Source organism: Peromyscus maniculatus, chromosome 7 (assembly GCF_049852395.1).
Source record: "Peromyscus maniculatus bairdii isolate BWxNUB_F1_BW_parent chromosome 7, HU_Pman_BW_mat_3.1, whole genome shotgun sequence".
In the NCBI taxonomy this organism is placed as follows: domain Eukaryota; kingdom Metazoa; phylum Chordata; class Mammalia; order Rodentia; family Cricetidae; genus Peromyscus; species Peromyscus maniculatus.
Genome location: NC_134858.1, coordinates 36131790 through 36153202, shown reverse-complemented (window position 1 = coordinate 36153202; position 21413 = coordinate 36131790). Strand labels below are relative to the sequence as shown.

The 21413-nt window shown below is 35.8% G+C and overlaps 2 protein-coding genes across 2 annotated transcripts; both read left to right on the top strand.

Moving 5' to 3' along the window:
- The first annotated feature begins 13213 nt into the window (after window positions 1-13213).
- LOC102925016 (olfactory receptor 8G1-like) lies at window positions 13214-14149 on the top strand. Its single transcript, XM_015986230.3, has one exon. It carries the CDS (start codon window positions 13214-13216, stop codon window positions 14147-14149), a length of 936 nt encoding a protein of 311 aa, XP_015841716.3.
- Window positions 14150-20258: 6109 nt separating this feature from the next.
- LOC102915109 (olfactory receptor 8G17) lies at window positions 20259-21194 on the top strand. Its single transcript, XM_006992571.2, has one exon. It carries the CDS (start codon window positions 20259-20261, stop codon window positions 21192-21194), a length of 936 nt encoding a protein of 311 aa, XP_006992633.1.
- Window positions 21195-21413: the final 219 nt, after the last annotated feature.

Genomic DNA, 21413 nt, shown 5'->3' with positions numbered 1-21413 from the left:
TTCTATGTTATAGAGCTCCAGAATTCACCTCGTGTCAACATTTTTTGAATTGTATTGCAATAACTATACATGAGGAGATATTAATAAGTAAAAAGAATTTTAAGTTTTAAGGAAAAAGTTTTAATAATACAATGATAGAATAATTCTATGCTTTTGTATTTCTATGTAATTTTTCTATTTAGTTTGATACAACCAATAAGCAAAATATTTCTAATCTTCATTATCAAAAATCAATAAAGTGAAATGATATATACTATGTTAACATGTGTGACCCCTTGCTTTCTGACATCTTTATGTCCCATTTGATTTACTTGACTTTAGGAGTTCCTGTATTGGTATGATTACACATTAGATCATATGGTGTACATACTTAGAATTCCTTTATGAACATTTGTTGTGATCAACCACTATTTTTTCAGAGATCACCATCCATTTCTGAAGCAGCCTTGCCCTGAGAAATCTTTCAACAAAGTGCTGACTATCTATTTTTCTACATTTAACATATTTGGCACAAACCTGACCATCTCTAGTTTGTTTATATTCTTCGTTGTAAGTCTCCTCTTCATTTAGTCAACTATGGGCAGATTCAAAGACTACAACAAGCACAACTCTTACAGCTTGGTATATTCATATACTTACATTCATGATTAATCAGTTTGATTGACTAAGAATATGTTTTGTCTGTATCATACATGTGGCATTTTATAATTTGCTCATTTTGATTCCTTATGGCTCTAACAACTGTCTGTAACTCTAGTTCTAAAGGATTCAAAACCATCTTCTGGTCTTTTTGTGCATCAAGATTGAGTGTAGATATCATACATATACGTAAGAAAAATACACACATATAAATAAATAAATGTCTTAAAAAGAAAATAATCAACAAATACTTTAAAAGGTGTGGCAAAGAGGAACTTTTATTCACCACTGGTAGGAATGGAAGCTAGTTCCTCTATTATGGAAATTCATTTGGAGGTTTCTCAAATATTTAAAATTATAACTTTGGTAAGATCCAACAGTACCACTCCTGAACATATATCCAAAGGCAATAGTATTTTCTTCAACTGTGCAAATGACAAAATAATGAGATTACCATGAAAAGGGATGGATCTGGACAGCATCATATTAAGTGAAGTAACCCAGACTCAGTGCACTCATGGCTGGTTTGTTGTCTATCTTATTTTTTTTTCTATCTTTCTCACTTAGTTAGGGAAATCAGTTACAGATATGTGCATATTTTTTGCTTATTTGTACCTGCATAACCATTGTTTTTACCTTTATCTCTGGAAAAGAGCATTTAGATTAACAATCAGCCCCCATAGTTAAGTATTACATTGTTCTCCAACCATAACATCATGACTCAAAAAAAAAAAACAACCCAAAAACATCATGATTAATAAAATACAACAAAACTTTGATAAGGCTTACAGATAAATAGATGTATGTCTATGAATAAACCTTCTTTAGTGGCTTAGGAAGGAAAATGGTGATTTTGTGGACAGACTTGTCTACATAACTAAAAGTCATAAAGTAGAATAGGGTTTTTAATGAAGTACAGCTATCAAAGACTTATACATGGTAAGAAAATCAAAACTTTGTTCAACGGAACAACTGCTTATTATTTTAAATTCTCTAGTCCTTATATAAATAAGATATAATTGTTCAGGGTGTGTTCTGGCTTGTTCAAACCTGCTCATTATAATGTGGCTTGTCAAGGAATAGCAATGGCTAGATGACTGTAGGAAATGCAGTTTTTATTTAAATTTTCTTTTTTATTTTACATACCTACCACAGACCTTCCTCTAACCCCTTGCTCTCCCTACCCACCAACCCCCATGCACTCCTCGAAAAGGGTAAGGCTGCCCATGGGGAGTTAAAAAAGCCTGGTACATTCAGGTGAGGCAGGACAAAGCCCCTTCCCTCTGCATTAAAGCTGAGCAAGGTATCCCACCATAGGGAATGGGTTCCAAAAAGTCAGCTCGTGCACCAGGTGTTATTCTGAACTGCCCCTTGGGTACCCATCCAGCATCCTGACACCATCTTATGTAAAGTTACCTTTAAGGAAAAAACTTCTACTTCACTCTCTCTCTCTCTTCCCTCTCACCATAGATAGCAAGCACCTCCCTCCCTCCCTCCCTCCCTCCCTCCCTCCCTCCCTCCCTCCCTCCCTCCCTCCCTCCCTCCCTTCCTCCCTCTCCTTCCCTCCTTTCCTTCCTCTCTCCCCCTCCCTCCTTCCCTCCCTCCCCCTCCCTCCCCCCTTCCCTCCCTTCGCCCTCCCTCTCTCTGTGTTTCTCTCTCTCTCTCTCTCTCTCTCTCTCTCTCTCTCTCTCTCTGTTTCTGTGTGTCTTTCTTTAATAATAAAAGTTCACATGGATGTCATATCTGCCTTGTGAATAACTTTTCACAGTGCCAAGGTGACTTCTGCCTTACCCGAATAGTGCATCTCACCAGCTGTGGGGCACCTTGGTCCAAACTCATGAAAGACTCTCGGCTGTTCACAACATTAACACTAGGGATGGAGCCTTTATCAAGTAACTGATGGAAGCAGATGCAGAGCTCCAGAACTCCAGTCAGAAAGGGAGAAGGGATTGTATGAGCAAAGGTGGTCAAGATCATGATGGGGAAATCTAGAAAGAAAACTGAACCAAGTTTGTGGGAATTTATGAGCACTAGACCGACAGATGTGGAACCTCCATGGGACCAAACTAGGCCCTCTGCATGTGGGGGACAGTTGTGTAGCTTGTTCTGTTTGAGGGGCCCCTGGCAGAGGGATGAGGAAATGCAGATTTTTAAGACTCATAAACCTGATTGATCACAGTTTGATTGTTAGTACATATACTGAATGTGTGTAAATATTTGCCTGTAATTTACAAGTTTCTGATGATAGAAACATTTCCCCTTTTTATTATTATTGTCTCTCACAAACATATACAAATATGTATAACTATAACCTTCTGAGTCTGACTTTTTATTTGTGAGTATGTGGTTTCAGGGCTGATCACTTTATATTGGATAACCAATTAGGAGATGATACCTGGAAGATGATATTCTTCCTCCCTCCAGCAGTCATTTGTTATCTACAGTTATTTCTCTAGAGGTGGGACTCTGTGAGATTTCCCCCATTCTGCATTAACATTTCTACTGATATTGCCATTTTTTTCTGACTTTGCTTATGCTACTATTTCTGGAAAAGTACGTTGCCCCCAAGACTTCCTAGTGTTCTGGTGCTTATAATCATTCTGCCTCCTCTTCTGCTTTGTTCCCTGAGCCATAGATACAGGAGGTGTGATGTAGATTTATATATTGGGACTGAGCACCCGGGATCTGTATATCTATGTATTGTGTCTGGTTGTGGTTTTACGAGATGGTCTCAGTTTGCTTTAAAGAGGAGTTTCTTGGTGGTGGGTGATAAATACACATACCTGTGTGTATAAGAATAAGATTTAGAATGTAGTAGGAATTATGCTGCTCTAGTAGAGTGACATTAATGGACTCTATACCAAGATCCACAAACTTGCTATCCTCAAGATGTCAGCTAGGTTCTGGTATCAGTAATTATTTCTTTCCTGTTGAGTTGCCCTTAAGCACAAGCAGAAAATTATTGGTTATTGTCAGCATGTGAATGCCACTATTGTACATTTAGAGATATCTTGAATGTTGTATCATTGTTTTGGTTCATAGGTGCCACAGCTGGATGGGACTATTAGTTATTTCCCTGTTTTGGCAGCTTATACTCTATTATCTGCTACCATGTAAGCTATACTGCAAGAAAGACGCTTTCAGATTAGATTCAGCTAGAATAATCTAAGTCCTGTGTCCTAGGTAAATGATCTCTTCAGTAGTAGGGACCTACATTCAACCTCTGAGAGGCAACCAAGGGCAACAGCAATAGTCTGTATTGCAGCAGCGGCGGTGGTGGTGGTGGTGGTGGTGGTGGTGTGTGTGTGTGTGTGTGTGTGTGTGTGTGCATGTGTGTGCGTGTGTACGTATTTACATGTACTAATTTGAATTGTGTATAATTTAGACACATATAAAGTAATGATTCTCTGATTCTCTGAGGCTTTATCACACAGCCTTAGAATTATCTGCCCCTCCTTCCACCTTCTTCTGTACTGACCTCCCTTCCCCCTCCCAAGTTGGAGCCCCACCTTTACTTCATTTTTCTGACTTCCTGAATTTGAGAGTGAGGCAGGGGACATGGAAGTTATTACAGTGAGGGGAATTGGGATGGACTAGAGGTTAATAGAAGGGGTAAAGTGATTTAATTATATTTGAATGAAAATGCATTAGAATTTAAAAACAAAATTTAAAAATAATTTTAAATTCAAAAAATAAAATGAGAAAGAATGCATAGTTTTGGAAAGTAAAAGTGGAAAGGACACCAGGGATTAACAGAAAGAGGAAATAGAAGGGGGGAAGTGATGCAATTATATTTTAAAGAAAATACATTAAAATTTTAAAATAAAATTATAACATAATACATAGCAGAGCTCATCTGGTCTTTGCCAGGACCCAGATGAGTCTCACAGACCATTGAATAGCCATGTGGAAGGCCATTGGAAAATTCCTATCATGGATGGAGTCACATTCCTGTGCAAGTAGCCTGACCTCAGCATGGACTCTGGACTCTGAATTAGGCCATTCTGAAGAAACATCTTCCTGTCCTATCAGTTGTCATTATCAGTGAACTGTACTATGTCCTTTCAATTACTTCAGTGTTCATAACGATCTACTAGTTGTCATATTGCATGAATTTTCACCTTTCAGAAATAATCTAGGAATTAAAAAAAAACTTAAAATGAGAAAGAATGCATAAATTTGGAAGGTTAAAGTGAGATTACTAATAGGAGGAAATGGGGATGGATTTCTTCATATCATATGCACATAGGAAATTTTCAAACTATAAAAATAAATTCTGTGAAAAAAGAGGCCATGTGTTTGAGAAACAGCAAGGGGCTGCTTAAGAGAGGCTAGAGTGAGCAAAAGGAAAGAATAAATGAACCAATTACATTATAATTTAAAATAATACAAATGATTATTATTTAAAAAGGAAAAAAAATTAGCCTACCGGGAACCTGGAAAGACAACTACTTCTCTTTTCAACAGTCTGCTCCCTGAGAATTGAAAATCCTTGGAGAGTGTGATCTCTTGTTATTTGGTAGCTGGGATTATAAACTCAGGGAAAACCATCTGAAGAATACAATAGGGACCACTCGAGTGAGTATGAAAAGTGAGTGTATGTGCTACCTAGAGCTAATGAAGCCCTTAGGGATGCTGAGCTGTGATTAAACTAGCTTCAAAAAGCTGAGACTGAGGACTAGGTCTTGACCTTTATCACTGAATATAGTAGGATGCTGAGTACCTGTGATTGCAAACATTAGCATTTGTGATTCTGCAAGTGGCAAGAAAAATTTGGCATTAAGACTTTCAGAAAGAAGGGTGAGTGTACATCCCAAACTGTGATGAAAGTGCCTAGAATTATCACTTTGAACAGTTGGGAAAATAGTCCTCAACACCTACAGTTATTCAATTATTCACAAAGTTTTTCTTAAAGTTCATAAAATGCACCAGCCTCATTCCCCTTCCTGAAGGTTCAGTCAATTACAATCATTGGAGAATGTTTGCATGATGCCTTTAAGTGAATTTAAATCAACAAAATATTTACTAGACAAGAGAAGAATGACATTGATTAGACTTGCCACTTACATGTAATAGCTTGAATTTTTTTAAAAAAGAGAGAATTTGAACATTATGAGTTTCTGGTTTTATAATCTCTTATGTCTGTCAACTAAAAGGAGAACACTGAATCATGGGGAATTACACCCAGCTTGGTTTTAATTCATAAATGATAATCTTATCATTTTAACTCTGCCAGGCGGTGGTGGCACACGCCTTTAATCCCAGCACTGGGGAGGCAAAGCCAGGTGGATCTCTATGAGTTCGAGGCCAGCCTGGTCTACAGAGCGAGATCCAGGACAGGCACCAAAACTACACAGAGAAACCCTGTCTCTAAAAACAAACAAACAAAAAATAAATTTAACTCCATAAACATTTTAAACCTGTGTTCTAAACCACAGTGATCATAATTCTGGTAATGAAGAGCAATTCAAAGAGCCCAATAGAGAGCTTTATTGATGATGTCCAGTGATTTTTGTCATTTACAATGTTACACCTAAATTACAGCCTCACTTAAATGGTTTTTTTTTAAAATATCAGATTTGAAACAACTTTGAGAAAAGGTAAGAGACATATGCTCCAATATTTTTGGCTTATTCTTATGATTATTGATGACCAAATTTCATTTTAAATGCAAAAAGTAATTTTCAAAATTCTACAATGATTCTATGAAGACTAATAAATATAATAAAATATTATTTCAAATAATAAAATCCAAACTATATTTAACATTTTACTTTTTAATTTGGTTGGGAAGCCATCTGAAATTCTATGCCTCTCAGACTTTATTCTAGTTTTATAACATCATTATACAGCATTTTTGGAAATGTTTGTATGCGTTTTATCATTAGTTTTATTTGTTTAAAATTTTTATGTTTATGGGTTTTGCCTGCATGCATATATGTGTACTGTCTGGTCAGAGGCTACAATAATGCATCAGAACCTCTGCATCTTGGGGGTTGCAAAGTTGCCCATTAGATAATGACACTTGTCACCAAAGATGAGGACCTTAAGCACAGGGTTCATGTGGTGGAAGGAAAGAACCAACTCCCTCCAGCTGTCCTCTGTCTTCTGTGGGAACACTATTATATGAACACAACACAACACAACACACACACACACACACACACACACACACACACACACACTGAATCAAAACATAATAAAGACTAAAAAATGTATATAAACTATAACTTAAGTCTGCTGAACATGTAGATTGAGAGTGACTGAAAGTTGTTATGAATAAAGCTATTGTGTACATTTGTATACACATCTTTCAACAGAAAATTTCTCACATTTTCCTGGATAAAATTTGTGCTACAGACTATTCAGTTGCAGTATGAAAATCTTTTTAAATTTAGAGTAAAATATGAGCTATTTTCTAAATTAGGAGAGCAGTTTCACATTGCACAAAAGTTCTGTGAGACATCTGGATGCTCCTTGTCAACAGTAGGCATTGTCACAACTATTTTAACTGATTGTAATAGAGGCGTGTTGAAGTTGTATTTTTTTTAAATTTCACTGATGGTTAGTGACAATGAGTTATTAACATTATCTATTGACTAGATCACCTTTTTATAAGCTATGTTATCAGATGATTTGATTTAAAATTGTCTTCATATTATTACTTGTTAGGATATTTTATGTGTTTTGATTTTACCTTGGGATGGTAATTTCATTTTCTTTTAAAGGAATTCAATTTTAACAAAGTTCAAAGTAATCACTTTTACAATTACAGGTTTTGTTTGGTTTTACTTTAATGGTAAATTTGTTCATATATTTTCTTTATAAGAAAACTTAAACTAGTTTTAGACATCAAATAATTTCTTTAATATTTTCTTTCAGATATTTTATCCTCAGCTTTTTTGGTTTGTCTACAAGTTTTCTTCAGTCATACTTTGTTTTAATAGGAACAATAATTCTAGATTTAATTTTTTTCTGCTTTAAATAACTCATCTCCTACTCATTTAGGAATTTGATTTGGTATACACAGTGATTACATTGCTTGGCATTTAAGGTAACAGAGCATAACATTCAAAAGTCTGTGTTTCAGTATGTTTCTGCTTTTCATGCCATGATAATTCCTAAATGGTAAATTGTTTAATATTTGGTAGACTATTAGTAACAGCCATATTCATGAATTAGTAGCTCTCTGGTTGATATATTTCATCTAGTTGTTTTATGTGGAGGTAATATTTATTTTATACAGTTATTAAATCACAGCAAAAGCAATAACAACAACCAAGAATAAGAAAGCATCACTGCTAAATGACTGGGTGTAAGCAGGAAATCAGTCATTTAAATTTAATAATATTAAATATCAAATAGCATATGTGGGGTATGACGCTACTATTGCATTCTGGAACTCTGGTTGCCTTCACTGGTCTTGCACAAAACTGGCTCAGACAACCATCAGTTCAGTGTTGCAGAGCTATGCCTGAAGCTCTATTGCTCGGTGCTGAGTTTATGGCTACCAAAAGTGTCTGAGAGAGGAACAGACAGTGTCTTCAGTTGTGTGCTCATCACTGAGCTCTCCACATTCCACTGGACAGTTCAGAACCATGGACACACAGATGGCTTTGGATAAATTTAATTGATGATATACAAGACAAATGAAAAACACCAGAATGTGGGAAAATGAATTGTATAGATGACAGAGAGTAGTGATAGGGACAGAAGGTAAAAATAACTAGAGTGTAGTTTTATATGTATGAAAATGAAAAATAGCAAGTTTAATTAATAAAAATATGTGATAACTTAATGGAAATATAAGCTTTTATATATACATATGCATACACCCAAGCACACACACACACACACACACACACACACACACACACACACACACACACACATCTATATGAGAAAAAAAAATCTCTGAAAAGAAGGTCTCTGCTCATCCCTGAGAGTGTCAGATAGTGAAGCCATTGCTTTCAGGAAAGGTTCACTTTCATATTGTCAGTTCCTTTAACTCCTTGACACTGACTCTAAGTATTCAGATTTGCAAGCTCCAACATGGTTTAATTTTTTAAGTTTAATTTAAAAGATTTCTGATAATTTTATGCATAAGTTCTTTATTTACACTATTTTCATCCACCTCCCCTGCCTACAAATTTATCTTTCAAATTCATCACACACATACACATGCACACATGCACTTACATATCATGCACATACACACATAAACACACATACATATACACACATATGTAAATGTAAGTTTTTGTCTTACCAGCACCTCCCAAATACCCAGCAGTCACTTCCCAAATAATTGACTTGAAGGCTTAATATTACTTATAAATGCTTGGCCAGTAGTTCAGGCTTATTACTTACTAGCTTTTACACTCAAATTAACCCATAATTCTTACCTGTTTACAACATAGCTTGGTACCTTTTTTCAGTATGGCATTCTCATTTTGCTTACTCTGTGTCTGGCTGGTGACTCCTGACTCAGCTTTTCTCCTTCCCAGCATTCTTAGTTTGTTTGCCCCACCTATACTTCCTGCCTGGCTACTGGCCAATCAGTGTTTCATTTAAACAATTCCAGTGACAAATCTTTACAATGCACAAGATTATTCCACAGCATTTCCCCATTTTTGTCTATTTAAAAAGGAAGATTTTTAACTTTAACATAGTAAAATTATATACAACCAATACAGTTATTAAGTAAGAATTACAGTAACACTAATCCAAAATTAGAGAAAATAATTAAATATCTCTCTTATTTTGGTGAGTCTAAAGTTTTGTATCTAATTTACTTTCTAACTAAGGGAAACTATACTTATAACTATTTAGTCTTTAACTCCATCAAAGACCCTAGAAGGATGAAATGTTACTTAGTGACAGACACATCAGGTTGCCTGGACAGTCACCAAAAGTTTCTCTGTAAGGTTGAGGTATCCAGTTTTGGCCTGCAAGTCTAGCGTATGTGAGGGACTTTCCTGGGAAGCAGAGAATTTTGAAAGTCTGTTGTACTTTGTCTTGGCAAAGCAAGATACAGTTACCTTTCTTGTATCCTGCTGATCCAGTTTGGACACTAACTGTCAGCAATTGAGGCAAAGGCAGTTTCTTGCCCAGTAAGTCAGTTTTGCCAAAAGGAAAACAAACTTCATATGGAATGTCTTTGGTTTCTATCATTCTCTTGGGAGCAGATTGGTGCTGCCAGGAGCAGACTTGTCTCACATCAAAATAATTCTAAGGTATTAAAACATTTTAAATGCCATATTCTGTGGGTCTTTGAAGTGTTTAGAGATTACCAATCTATTTGGAATATATATCTGCACATCTAGAAAGACTAATTAACATGACTATAGTTTGATTATTATAGATGACTATTAATCTGTATTTTAATTGTACATTCAATTTTTGATTTTAGCTGTATAAACTCAATACTTTAAACAAGAGTAGCTATATACATATAGCATAATAAAATTGACTTTAAGCATGTATTAATAAACTGAAATCTATACCAATGTAAATTATTTGAAGTTAGCAGCTTTTTTTTTGATTAAAGTAGACCAAATAATATACTCTTTTTTCCATTATAATAATCTACCCCTTTTCCCATCATTTCTATACCATACCCCCTTTCTTTTTTAGAAAGAGATTGACTATCACCAAAAACAATTGATATCCAAACTCACTTAAGTGAAAACAAACATTCATAAACAATATTTTGGGAATTTGGGTGTAGTTCTCTAGACTACTTCCTATTGACTAGGGGCACTGGTAATCTTATGGGGACCCAGAGAAAATTTAGAATTATGGTCAAGTCCTGACTGGAGTATTTTGTGTGGCTGGTGCATCTTAGCCAGGAGCCTTGAACTGATTTTGTTGCAGACTTAGAGGAATCTGTAACAGAGGTGTATTGAAATGTTGGATCATCTTATGTCTTTATTGGTGTCTGGTCCTTTTGTTCTGAAAATATATAAACTTTTAAAGGTATAATGTATATCTGTATTAATATAAATGTAAACTGTGTTTTGTATATAAGCCAGTCAAAGATAATCTTTTGTTTTATGTTGAGGCAGGTAAAATACATGTTAAATGTCTTGTAGTTACTTTAGGTATATCTTCCCATGTCTGTAGTTAGGATTTTCAGGGGGTCTTCCTCAATCATACCTGATTTTTCTTAATCCAGGATGAATCCATAGTCTCTCATTTCCTGCATAAACAAAACCATAACCTTTTCCTCCAAAGTGACATACATTTTGACTTAAATTTTGGAGTCATTATATTTTTTTTAAATATATAGATTTGTTTACTCTAGCAGCTTTTACAATTAAATGGCTATTAGCAGTTATCATTTGTTCATTAACAGTCAAAAACTCCAAAGAGAACACAATAAAGTACAAAATCCAGACTATGTATTTACCATCTTTACAAGGCTATTGTATTTTTTATTACTCTGTTCCCTTTTTAAGGTCTTTACTATTGTTCAGTTTACTCTTTCCCCCCTCTCTCTCAAGCCTTTGTACATTTTTCAAACATACTGTGACCCACTTAGAGTCCTTTTTGTCTGAATCTGATTTTACTGCATATTTATATTTCTTTCTGACCACATGAGCATTTAAACTGCTAATCAGGCATGACTAGAACTACAGAGGTGACTTTGGTGCCTGGCTCTGACCCATTTCTTTAGTTCCCTGAGTGCCTATCTTCATGGGAGAGGTACCAGTGGATGCCATGTTTATTGCCCCAACCCTGGGGAATTTTAGGGTCTATACTTTCAACAAGTAGAGCATTGCCACCCACTGCTCATGAACCCCATATAAGTGTTTGGTAGCAGAGCCTCTTAAAAGAGCCTCACAGCTTTTGCCACTAATGGTGAGTCAGGAATTCTTCCCTTAAAGGAGTTTTACTTCTTTTTGCTGCTAGCAAACAGAGCCCACCCAAGAAAATGGTGCTACCACGAAGCTGTGCTTGATTTCATTCTTGTATGTCTAGAATCCTTTTTTAAGCTTTGTCAGATTTTGTGTGGACATTTCGGCCTCACATTGTGTGCCATATATAAACGGAAGTTTCTGTCCTACCAGCAACTCCCAAATACCCAGCAGCCACTTCCCAATAATTGACTCAGAGACTTAATATTGTTTATAAATGATCGGCTAGTAGCTCGGGCTTATTACTAACTAGCTCATAAATTAACCCATAGTTCTTATCCATGTTTAGCCATTTGACTTGGTACCTTTTTCAACACAACATTCTTGCCTTCCTTCATCTGCTTCTGGCTGGCAACTCTTGACTCTGCCGTTCTCCTTCCCAGCATTCATAGTTTGGTTGCTCCACCTATGTTTTCTGACTGGCTACTGGCCAATCAGCATTTTATTTAACCAATTTGAGTGACAAATCTTTGGAATGTACAAGAGGATTATTCCACAGTATGCATATACACCTACATGTATGCACACATACATGCATACATACATACATATCCCACTGTGACCATTTAGTGTTGCTTATATGCATTTGGAGCTAAATATTAGGGAGGGTTATATAACCTCTCAGAGGGTTCAACCCTTCACAAGACTGTTTCTGCCTCTCTGCCTGTAACTCTTTTCTAGGGTCAATATCCTCATGAGACTTTTCCCTTCTGGTTGTCATGTCAACTGGTGTTGTCATTGTGCTGGTCTTGTTTAGGCAAACATAATTTGAGACTTTATGGGTGTAGCATTCCTGTTATTAAAAAAGACACTATCTCATAGCAGACTTCCTGGTCCTCTGGTTCTTATAATCTTCCCATCTCTATCTTGTTATATTCCCTGAGTCTTGTGAGTATCATGTTACAGATGCATCAACTGGGAATGGGAAACTCATAGTTGGTTATTTGCATTTTGACTAGTTGTGGCTATCTAGGAGGATCTCCATCTGCTAGAAAAAGAAGTTTCTTTGTTGTGAAAAGAGTTAAACATGTATGCAGTTACAAGAATAATTATTTGAAATACATTTAGAAATATATGGGTTAAAAAATGGCAGTACTATGTTCTCCTCCAGGGTCTATGACAACATGCAGCAGGAGTAGTGGGTTAAGTTTTCCCACCAGGCCTATTATTGTATAGTTCTTAAGTCCAAATAGATAGCTGTGGTTTGCTACCATGATTTTAGTGCCACTATTGCACTCTTGAGGACATCTTGCCATGCTTGCAATTGTTATAGATCCGATGTCTGTAGTTGGGTGAGACGATTGATTACTTTTCTCCCTTGGCAGCTTCCATAATACCTTAGGATATTTTGAGATGTAGTCCTCAGAGAGGAGATGCAAGTTTCAAGTGAAGACATTGCTGTGAAACCACTGAAATTCTCAAACTGCTTAGGGGCAGTATTTCATGTAGTATATATTCTAAATTAAAAATGTTAATTAAATATTAAATTAAGAATGATTACTTATAAATGTTTCTGTAGATTTCAATATCATAAATAGATTCAAATTGTACTTAGCTGAGAGTCATATGCATACAGATTTCTTCTGTAAATTTAAAACAATAACTCACTGTAATAGACATACATTTCTTTCTTCTTCAGAATTTGAACAGAGGATATGGCAGCAGGAAATCATTGCACAGTGGCTGAGTTCATCTTAACTGGGCTCTCAAAGAAGACAGACCTGCAGATGCCCCTCTTCTTCCTCTTTCTAGGAATCTATGTGGTCACTATGGTGGGGAATCTGGGCATGATCACACTGATTTGGCTCAGTTCCCACCTGCACAACCCCATGTACTATTTCCTCAGTAGTCTGTCCTTTATTGACCTCTGTCATTCCACAGTCATTGCCCCCAAAATGTTGGTGAACTTTGTGAAAGAGAAGAACATCATCTCCTATACTGGATGCATGACTCAGCTCTATTTCTTCCTTATTTTTGCTATTGCAGAGTGTCACATGTTAGCTGCAATGGCATATGACCGCTATGTTGCCATCTGTAACCCCCTACTTTACAGTGTAACCATGTCCTATCAGATTTACATTTCCATGATCTCAGTGGTATATATTATTGGTGTGGTTTGTGCATCAGCTCACACAGGTGTCATGATTAGAGTTCAGTTCTGTAACCTAAATGTGATCAACCACTATTTCTGTGATCTTCTTCCCCTCCTGAAGCTTGCTCACTCTAGCACATATATTAACGAGTTGTTGATTCTATGTTTTGGTACATTTAACATTGTTGTCCCAACTTTGACTATTCTTACTTCTTATGTCTTCATCATTACCAGCATCCTGCGCATCCGTTCCACTGAGGGCAGGTCCAAAGCCTTCAGCACCTGCAGCTCCCACATCTCTGCTGTTGCTATCTTCTTTGGTTCTGCTGCATTCATGTACTTACAGCCATCATCAGTAAACTCAATGGAACAAGGGAAAGTGTCATCTGTGTTTTATACCATTGTGGTGCCCATGTTGAACCCAATGATCTATAGCCTAAGGAATAAGGATGTCAGTGTTGCCCTGAAGAAAATACTAGACAGAAAATCATTTATGTAAACTAAACAAATACAAGATTTATTAGTATAGAATCATCAATTGATATATGATTTGAATCATTAATCCATTTGTCAATATTTTAATCATTAATATAGATATTTTATAATATCACATTTGTATAATTGTCCATTACTATTTCCTATATAAAAGTGGTTACATATGCATTATAGAGATAATGAGATGGCATTAGCCTATTTACCTTATTATATCAACCCCTTCAACATTGTATTTCTTTGATTGTACAGTTGGTTAAGAAGTCTTCCTTTCTTTTGTCTTTTTCTTTTTTTTTAATTTTTTTTTTTGAGACAGGGTGTCTCTGTCTAGTTTTGGTGTCTGTCCTGGATCTTGCTCTATAGACTATGCTGGCCTCGAACTCACAGAGAGCCACCTGGCTCTGCCTCCTGAGTGCTGGGATTAAAGGTATGCACCATGGACACCCAGCTGAATTTTTTTCTTTCTTATATTAAATGAAAGGACATGATTTTAAATGTTTTGAAATCCCCTCCAAATATGTGAAAGAGCATGGTACTTAGAACTATGATGCTTGTATTCTCTAGTTTGGCTTATTCTTCAATGAATTTTATTTACCTTCTTTGGTATATTACTTCAGACACCTGCTTTCCATTTTTAAATCTGTTTATAGACACTCACATGTGTTGAGCTTCTGCCGGATCCAGTATTCTCATGGTTTATTTATTGATTATTTGAGTTTGTACTTCCATAGCTTAGCCAAACTCACTGTGACTAATACATCCAAGCAGACATTTCTGTTTATATGGCTTTTTGCTATTCAGGTACTAGAATAATTCTTAAAATTTAACAAGTCCTTAAAATTTTACTTATTCTCTCATGGAATATTTAAGGGAAGCTTCTGACATTCATACTATCCATATCCATCAATGCTTTGATATCATTTCAAGGAGCTACAACTATCTTAAAACTAAATTTAATCCAGTAGATTCTTGTTAATCAAATTCTTTAAAGTTCATTTGTGTGCATGTTTTAAGGGTACATTAAATAGTAATGACATTCTGACCTATTTTACATAAAGATTTAAAATTTTGGTCTTGAGCAGAATTTCTCTGGCAAACCAATCCAAGTAAGATAATTTGTGAAAAACTGAGTTCTGGATTCATTAAATCCCATTCATAAAGAAATCCTTAAAATGATGCTTAGTTTCCCTTGATTATTAGGCTTGTAGAAAGTTAAAATTAATAAAGTTTGACATTTCATGTTTCAACAATGGAACACCTTATACTACTGAAAATTATCCACACCCAGAGTGGAACATAATTTCACCTATGGTGATATCAGGAAAATTTATGGTATGTATTCAGTGATATATATGTAAAATACACTGCAGTAAAGTGGCAAATGAAAAAACAGAAAAAAAACATCATATTTCTAGAAAGTACAAAAACCTAGCCAGTTCAAGCAAGGGCAGAATATGTTATTTATTTATCTATTTATTTATTTATTTATTTATTTATTTATTTATTTATTTATTTATTTATTTATTTATTTACTTATTTATTTATTGCAGGGCTAAATTATTCTCCAGTTAGTCAATTATTTTTATTCATAGTCTTTTTTGATCCTCCATATTAAGGTTTGTCCAGGACTTTAGATGAAGGGAAGAGAGATAAGCAAAGTGACCACAATCCTAGAGATTGTCCTGTCGGGACTCCAAATTATGCCATATGTCAAATTTAGCACAGAATATAGTTGAACCTTACTGTCTCAGCATATTTCTAAGCATTCATGATCTCTGTGGATCTGAGCTTAAGGCAACTACTCTTTCAACCTATTGTGCATGGATGGAAATTTCACACTCATCTGTAATAATAAATACATATATTTAGATATGTATATAAATTAATGTGTTAGTTAAAATAAATAAAAAATAAAATGTAAACCAAAATCCCAACACTTCTTAACTACAGGTCATATAGAATGCTTGAAGATAGCCACTATACATCTAAGAAACCATCACTAACTTTCAATTGTTTCATATTATTCATGTAACATTTTGAGAATTTTTGAAATTTACAAAATTTCCAATATCTCACGTGTGACTGGTTCACTAAATGTATTAGTAGAGTTCTTTCCTGAATGATAAGATTATACATGCCTGTTTCCTACACTTCTTTTCTATGCAAATTAGCACCAAAGTTATATTGATTTCTTTAGAACATTTTTTTATTAAGTAAATTTATTTTACAACATCATTTAGTTCAACATAATAGCCACAGATTCCCCTGTTCTCCCACTCTCGTCCCCCTCCCCCACCCCCCACCCCACCCCCCATTCCCACCTCCTCCAGATCAAGGTCTCCCCCGAGGACCGGGATCAACCTGGTAGACTCAGTCCAGCCAGGTCCAGTCCCCCCCTCCCAAACCGAGCCAAGCGTCCCTGCATAGGTCCCAGGATTCAAACAGCCAACTCATGCAACTAGCCCAGGACCCGGCACCAACGCACAGCTGCCTCCCAAACAGATCACGCCAAATGACTGTCTCACCCGTTCAGGGGGCCTGATCCAGTTGGGGGCCCCTCAGCCTTTGGTTCATAGATCCTGTGCTTCCATTCATTTGGTTATTTGTCCCTGTGCTTTATCGAACCTTGGCTTCAACAATTCTCGTGTGTAGTATTGAATGACATAGAGTTTTAACTATTATTTTATAGGATCTCTGTTAAACTGAGCATTTACTATTTTATTGCTTATAGAAGAATAATAAGGAACAAATTGTGAAAACCAAAATCAATTTGTCATCATAGAAGACACTTAGGTTATTCTTACAAACCATTTTAATATTTTGAGAATTTGGATTGCTTTGGTTTCTATTTAGTCATCAAATAATTCAATAAATCATCTGCTTCTATAGTCCCAATGGTGCCCCCAATCCCCTTCATTTAGACAATTCTACAGTTCTCCTGGGTTTCTTTAAATTAGGATGAAAGCAAAGTGAATTTTATTGTTGGAGAAACTGTTCATTATATTCATACAATCTGTCAAGCACTGAATAGATTTATTTTTTTTAATCTTTAAATTACACTTAATAAGATATAACTCATCAGGAAAGACATTGTTCCTCTAAAACCTGGTTTCCCCACTGTGGGCTCTGTCTGTTGTGTTAACTCATAAGAAATATATAAAATCTCACCCACACCCACACCTACTGGATCATAGTAAGCGTTTTAACACAATGTTTTAGTGATCCACATACTCAAAATTTTTATTATGATGTCAAAGTATAGAAATGACAGGAACCAATTTGAAAAATAACTAGGCAGATGGGGAATTAGTGCTGATAATTACTTACTTTTCTCATGAGCATATTTTTAGAATAATGAGAGTCCTTAGAAAACATTTATTTGCTGACATACTGTACCTGAAGAAGTTAAACTCAAGACAGTGCTTCATAGACACTCAGGTGACTGTGAATTAGCAGAGTTACAAGATAAGTGAGTGCTGGAAGATGCTGACAAGACATGTAGACTAGGCTCAAAGGTACTGTTTCTGTTGAGGACTAGGCCTGGCCTTCTCAACACTAACTGTAGAATGTGAGGAGCATGCTTCTACCAATTTTAGGATTACTGCCATTTGCAAGTGGCAAATAAAACTTGATATTGAGAATTGCAATAGAAGTAAGGTGAGTGTGTTTGTCTCTTGTGATCATATATGTCATTTAGGACTCTGAAGTCTGGGGCAATCACTGTCTTAACTCATGCAGAATCTAATTATTCACTTATTCTTTTTTGTTTGTTTGTTCTTTGAGAAAGGGTTTCTCTGTGTAGTTTTGGTGCCTGTCCTAGATCTTGCTTTGTAGACCAGACTGGCCTCAAACTCACAGAGATCTACCTGCCTCCCGAATGCTGGGATTAAAGGTGTGCACCACTGCCGCCCAGCTTATTCTTGAAAATACCTTTAAAAACCTGAAATGTGGCCGACTTGTGTTACTAGAGACATAGGCAAATAAGTCCAACTTGTCATTTGGCTAGTAATGTAATTTATAGCACAAGAAACAAGTGTGCCATTCAGAAATTACAATATCCTGAACATGTTATAGGAAGGATGAACCCAATACATGACTATGAAGAATCACCCCACATCAACCATAGTGTTAGAATGGATATAAAAGGAAATGCATATTTACCAGATAACAAAGAAAAAGTGCTTGGTGACAACACTCTTGCAGGTAGACTGAACAGAGATCTAGAATGTGGACAATGAAATGACTGTCACATTGTCTAGTAACTGTAACTAGCCAACTTTGTCCATCACAGATGGAGAGCCTTGTATGCATAAAGAATTTAGCAGGATCAATGTGACTGACCATTTGTGGTTTTACAAAAGAAATTAAGGGAATCTTTCTTCTAGATCTTTGAAAGTGAATTATCATCAAATTTAAGGCTCAGCATGTCCATGAGCATGTATAAGTAACTTGTTCCCCTTTAAAAATAACTAACTGACACAATTGTCTCTTGTGATTATTAAAGGGTGTGTCTTTGTGCTTTCATACATAATAAAATGTCTTACTGTATCACATTTAAATGTTTTCCAAGCATCCTACAGCTTCTGTGTTTCATCATGCCAATGACTTTTTCTTAGCAAGAATATCTACAGATAAAGCCGTAGCCTGAAATGTAGCATAATAGTTTTACATCAGTTCTTGCAAACCTCATGGAACACAGAAGAAATGGAAGCATGTGCAAGGCCTTGGGAAGAGGGATACAGCTATGGTAAATGGTGGCTCCTAAGAGACCAACTGGTTCAACCATTAATAGTCATTGTGACCTCTTGGTTTTATTCCAATTCAGTATCACCTGAGCTGAGAAGCCACATTAGAGAACTTTTAGGTGTCATTGTGTACTAAGGCATTAGGGTAACCTAATAATATGGCATCATTTGTTACATTCTAAGTTTTGTATTTTCATGAAAAAGTCTGCATTTCCCTTTATTTTCTCTGGGTCTATGAATTTTATTGTTTCATTGAATTGGAGGTATATTTTTAGTTTAGAATATCTTGAATTGTCCTTTCCAGATCTATGAAGAATTCTGTTGAAATTTTGATGTAGATTGCTTTTGGTAAGATGGCCATTTTTACTATGTTAATCCTACCTACCCATGTGCATGGGAGATCTTTCCATTTTCAATTTCTGTCTTCAAATACTTGATGTTTTTAGCATACAAATCTTTCACATGCTTTGTTAGAGTTACCTCAGGATATTTTATATTGTTTGAGACTATTATGAAAGATGTTGTTTCCCTGGTTTTTTTTCTTAGTCAATTTGTTACTTGTATATAGGAGGGCTACTGATTTATATAAGTGAATTTCATGTTCAGCCAATTGACTCAAAGAGTTTATTAACTGGAGGAGTTTCTTGGAGGAATTTTTTGAGTCACTTATGTAAATAGTCATATCATGTGCCAATAAAGATAATTCAATTCTAATAATTATGAATTTTTACTTTTTGAAATAATTAATATATGTATTCATTATATAACAGAACAAGGAAAGAAATCTATAACTCTTCACTCTCCATTTCTGGAGTTCTGCCTTTGATGTCCTCTAATTTATGGAAATTGAAGGGAAAAGAAGAAAACTTGGGGCACTAACATTTGCTATTCCTGAAATTTTGTCAGTAATTGTCATTTACTTAACAATTGGTTGGATGTAGTTAACAAAAAATTTGATTGATAAGTCTCTTCCACTTATGAGTTAGGTGGAATTATTCTCTTCAAAATATTTTAAAATAATGACTCAAACCAGCTACTTTATTTGTCCAAGTGTGTCTTTCAGTAAATGATGTGGTTTAGAAATAGAATTTATAAACACTAGGTTCAAAGGTTTGATATGTTGAAAATAGAAAATTGACAGCATAAAGTTTTTCAACTCTACAAACACAAATAAAATGTTTTTTTATAAAATATTATTAATTTTGAAACTCAAGGTTAGTAAATATTAAAAGTAGATAACTTCCACCTATTGAAGATGGTACAGAGGGAAGTGATCATATAGAATTTTAGGGGCCACCTGCTCCCAAAAGAAGAGCAACCATGTCTCACAAAAGGCTCTATTTTTTTCCTTTCAGAATCTGAACAGAGGGCATGGAAAAAGGTAATCACTCTACAGTGACCAAATTCTTTCTGGCTGGGTTAACAGACCAACCAGAGCTGCAGCTGCCCCTGTTCCTCCTCTTCCTTGGAATCTACCTGCTCACAGTGCTGGGGAACCTGGGCATGATCATCCTGATTCTGCTCAGCTCCCACCTGCACACACCCATGTACTTCTTCCTCAGCAGTCTCTCCTTCATTGACCTATGCCAATCTACTGTCATTACCCCCAAAATGCTGGTGAGCTTTGTGATGGAGAAGAATGACATCTCCTACCCTGAGTGCATGATTCAACTTTACTTCTTTCTCCTTTTTGCTATTTCCGAATGTTACATGCTGGCTGCAATGGCATATGATCGCTATGTTGCCATCTGCAGCCCCTTGCTTTACAGCATCATCATGTCTCAACAGGCCTGCCTTTCTCTTGTATTAGGAGTTTATATTCTAGGTGTAGTTTGTGCATCGGCTCATGTAGGATGTATGTTTAGGATTCATTTCTGCAGATTTGATTTGATCAATCATTATTTCTGTGACCTTATTTCTATCCTTAAGCTCTCCTGCTCTAGTATTTATGTGAATGAATTGATGATCCTAATTTTTAGTGGAATTAATATCCTTGCCCCAACCCTGACCATCCTTAGTTCTTACACTTTCATCATTATCAGCATCCTACGCATTAAATCTACTGAGGGCAGATCCAAAGCCTTCAGCACCTGCAGCTCCCACATCTCAGCCGTTGCTGTCTTTTTTGGTTCTGCTGCATTTATGTATTTGAACCCATCATCTTCCAGCTCAATGGATGAAGGGAAAGTGTCTTCTGTGTTTTACACCATCATTGTGCCCATGCTCAACCCCCTGATCTACAGTCTAAGGAACAAGGACGTCAATATTGCACTGAAGAAAATCATAGAAAGAAGACCATTCCTGTGAAAAACAACATGTAAAATATTTTATTAGCTCTTAATCTGTGGTTACTATATGGTATAAGTTGAATATGTTTTATTTTAGTCAATCTATGTAATTTTACTTCACCTCATGAAATTCTATGACTTTATTTATTTTCCATGGTCTTCTTAATACTATTCCCCCAATATTCCAACTCATCTCTTCTTCTTGGGGTCACTAACATATTCTTAGTATCTGGAATGC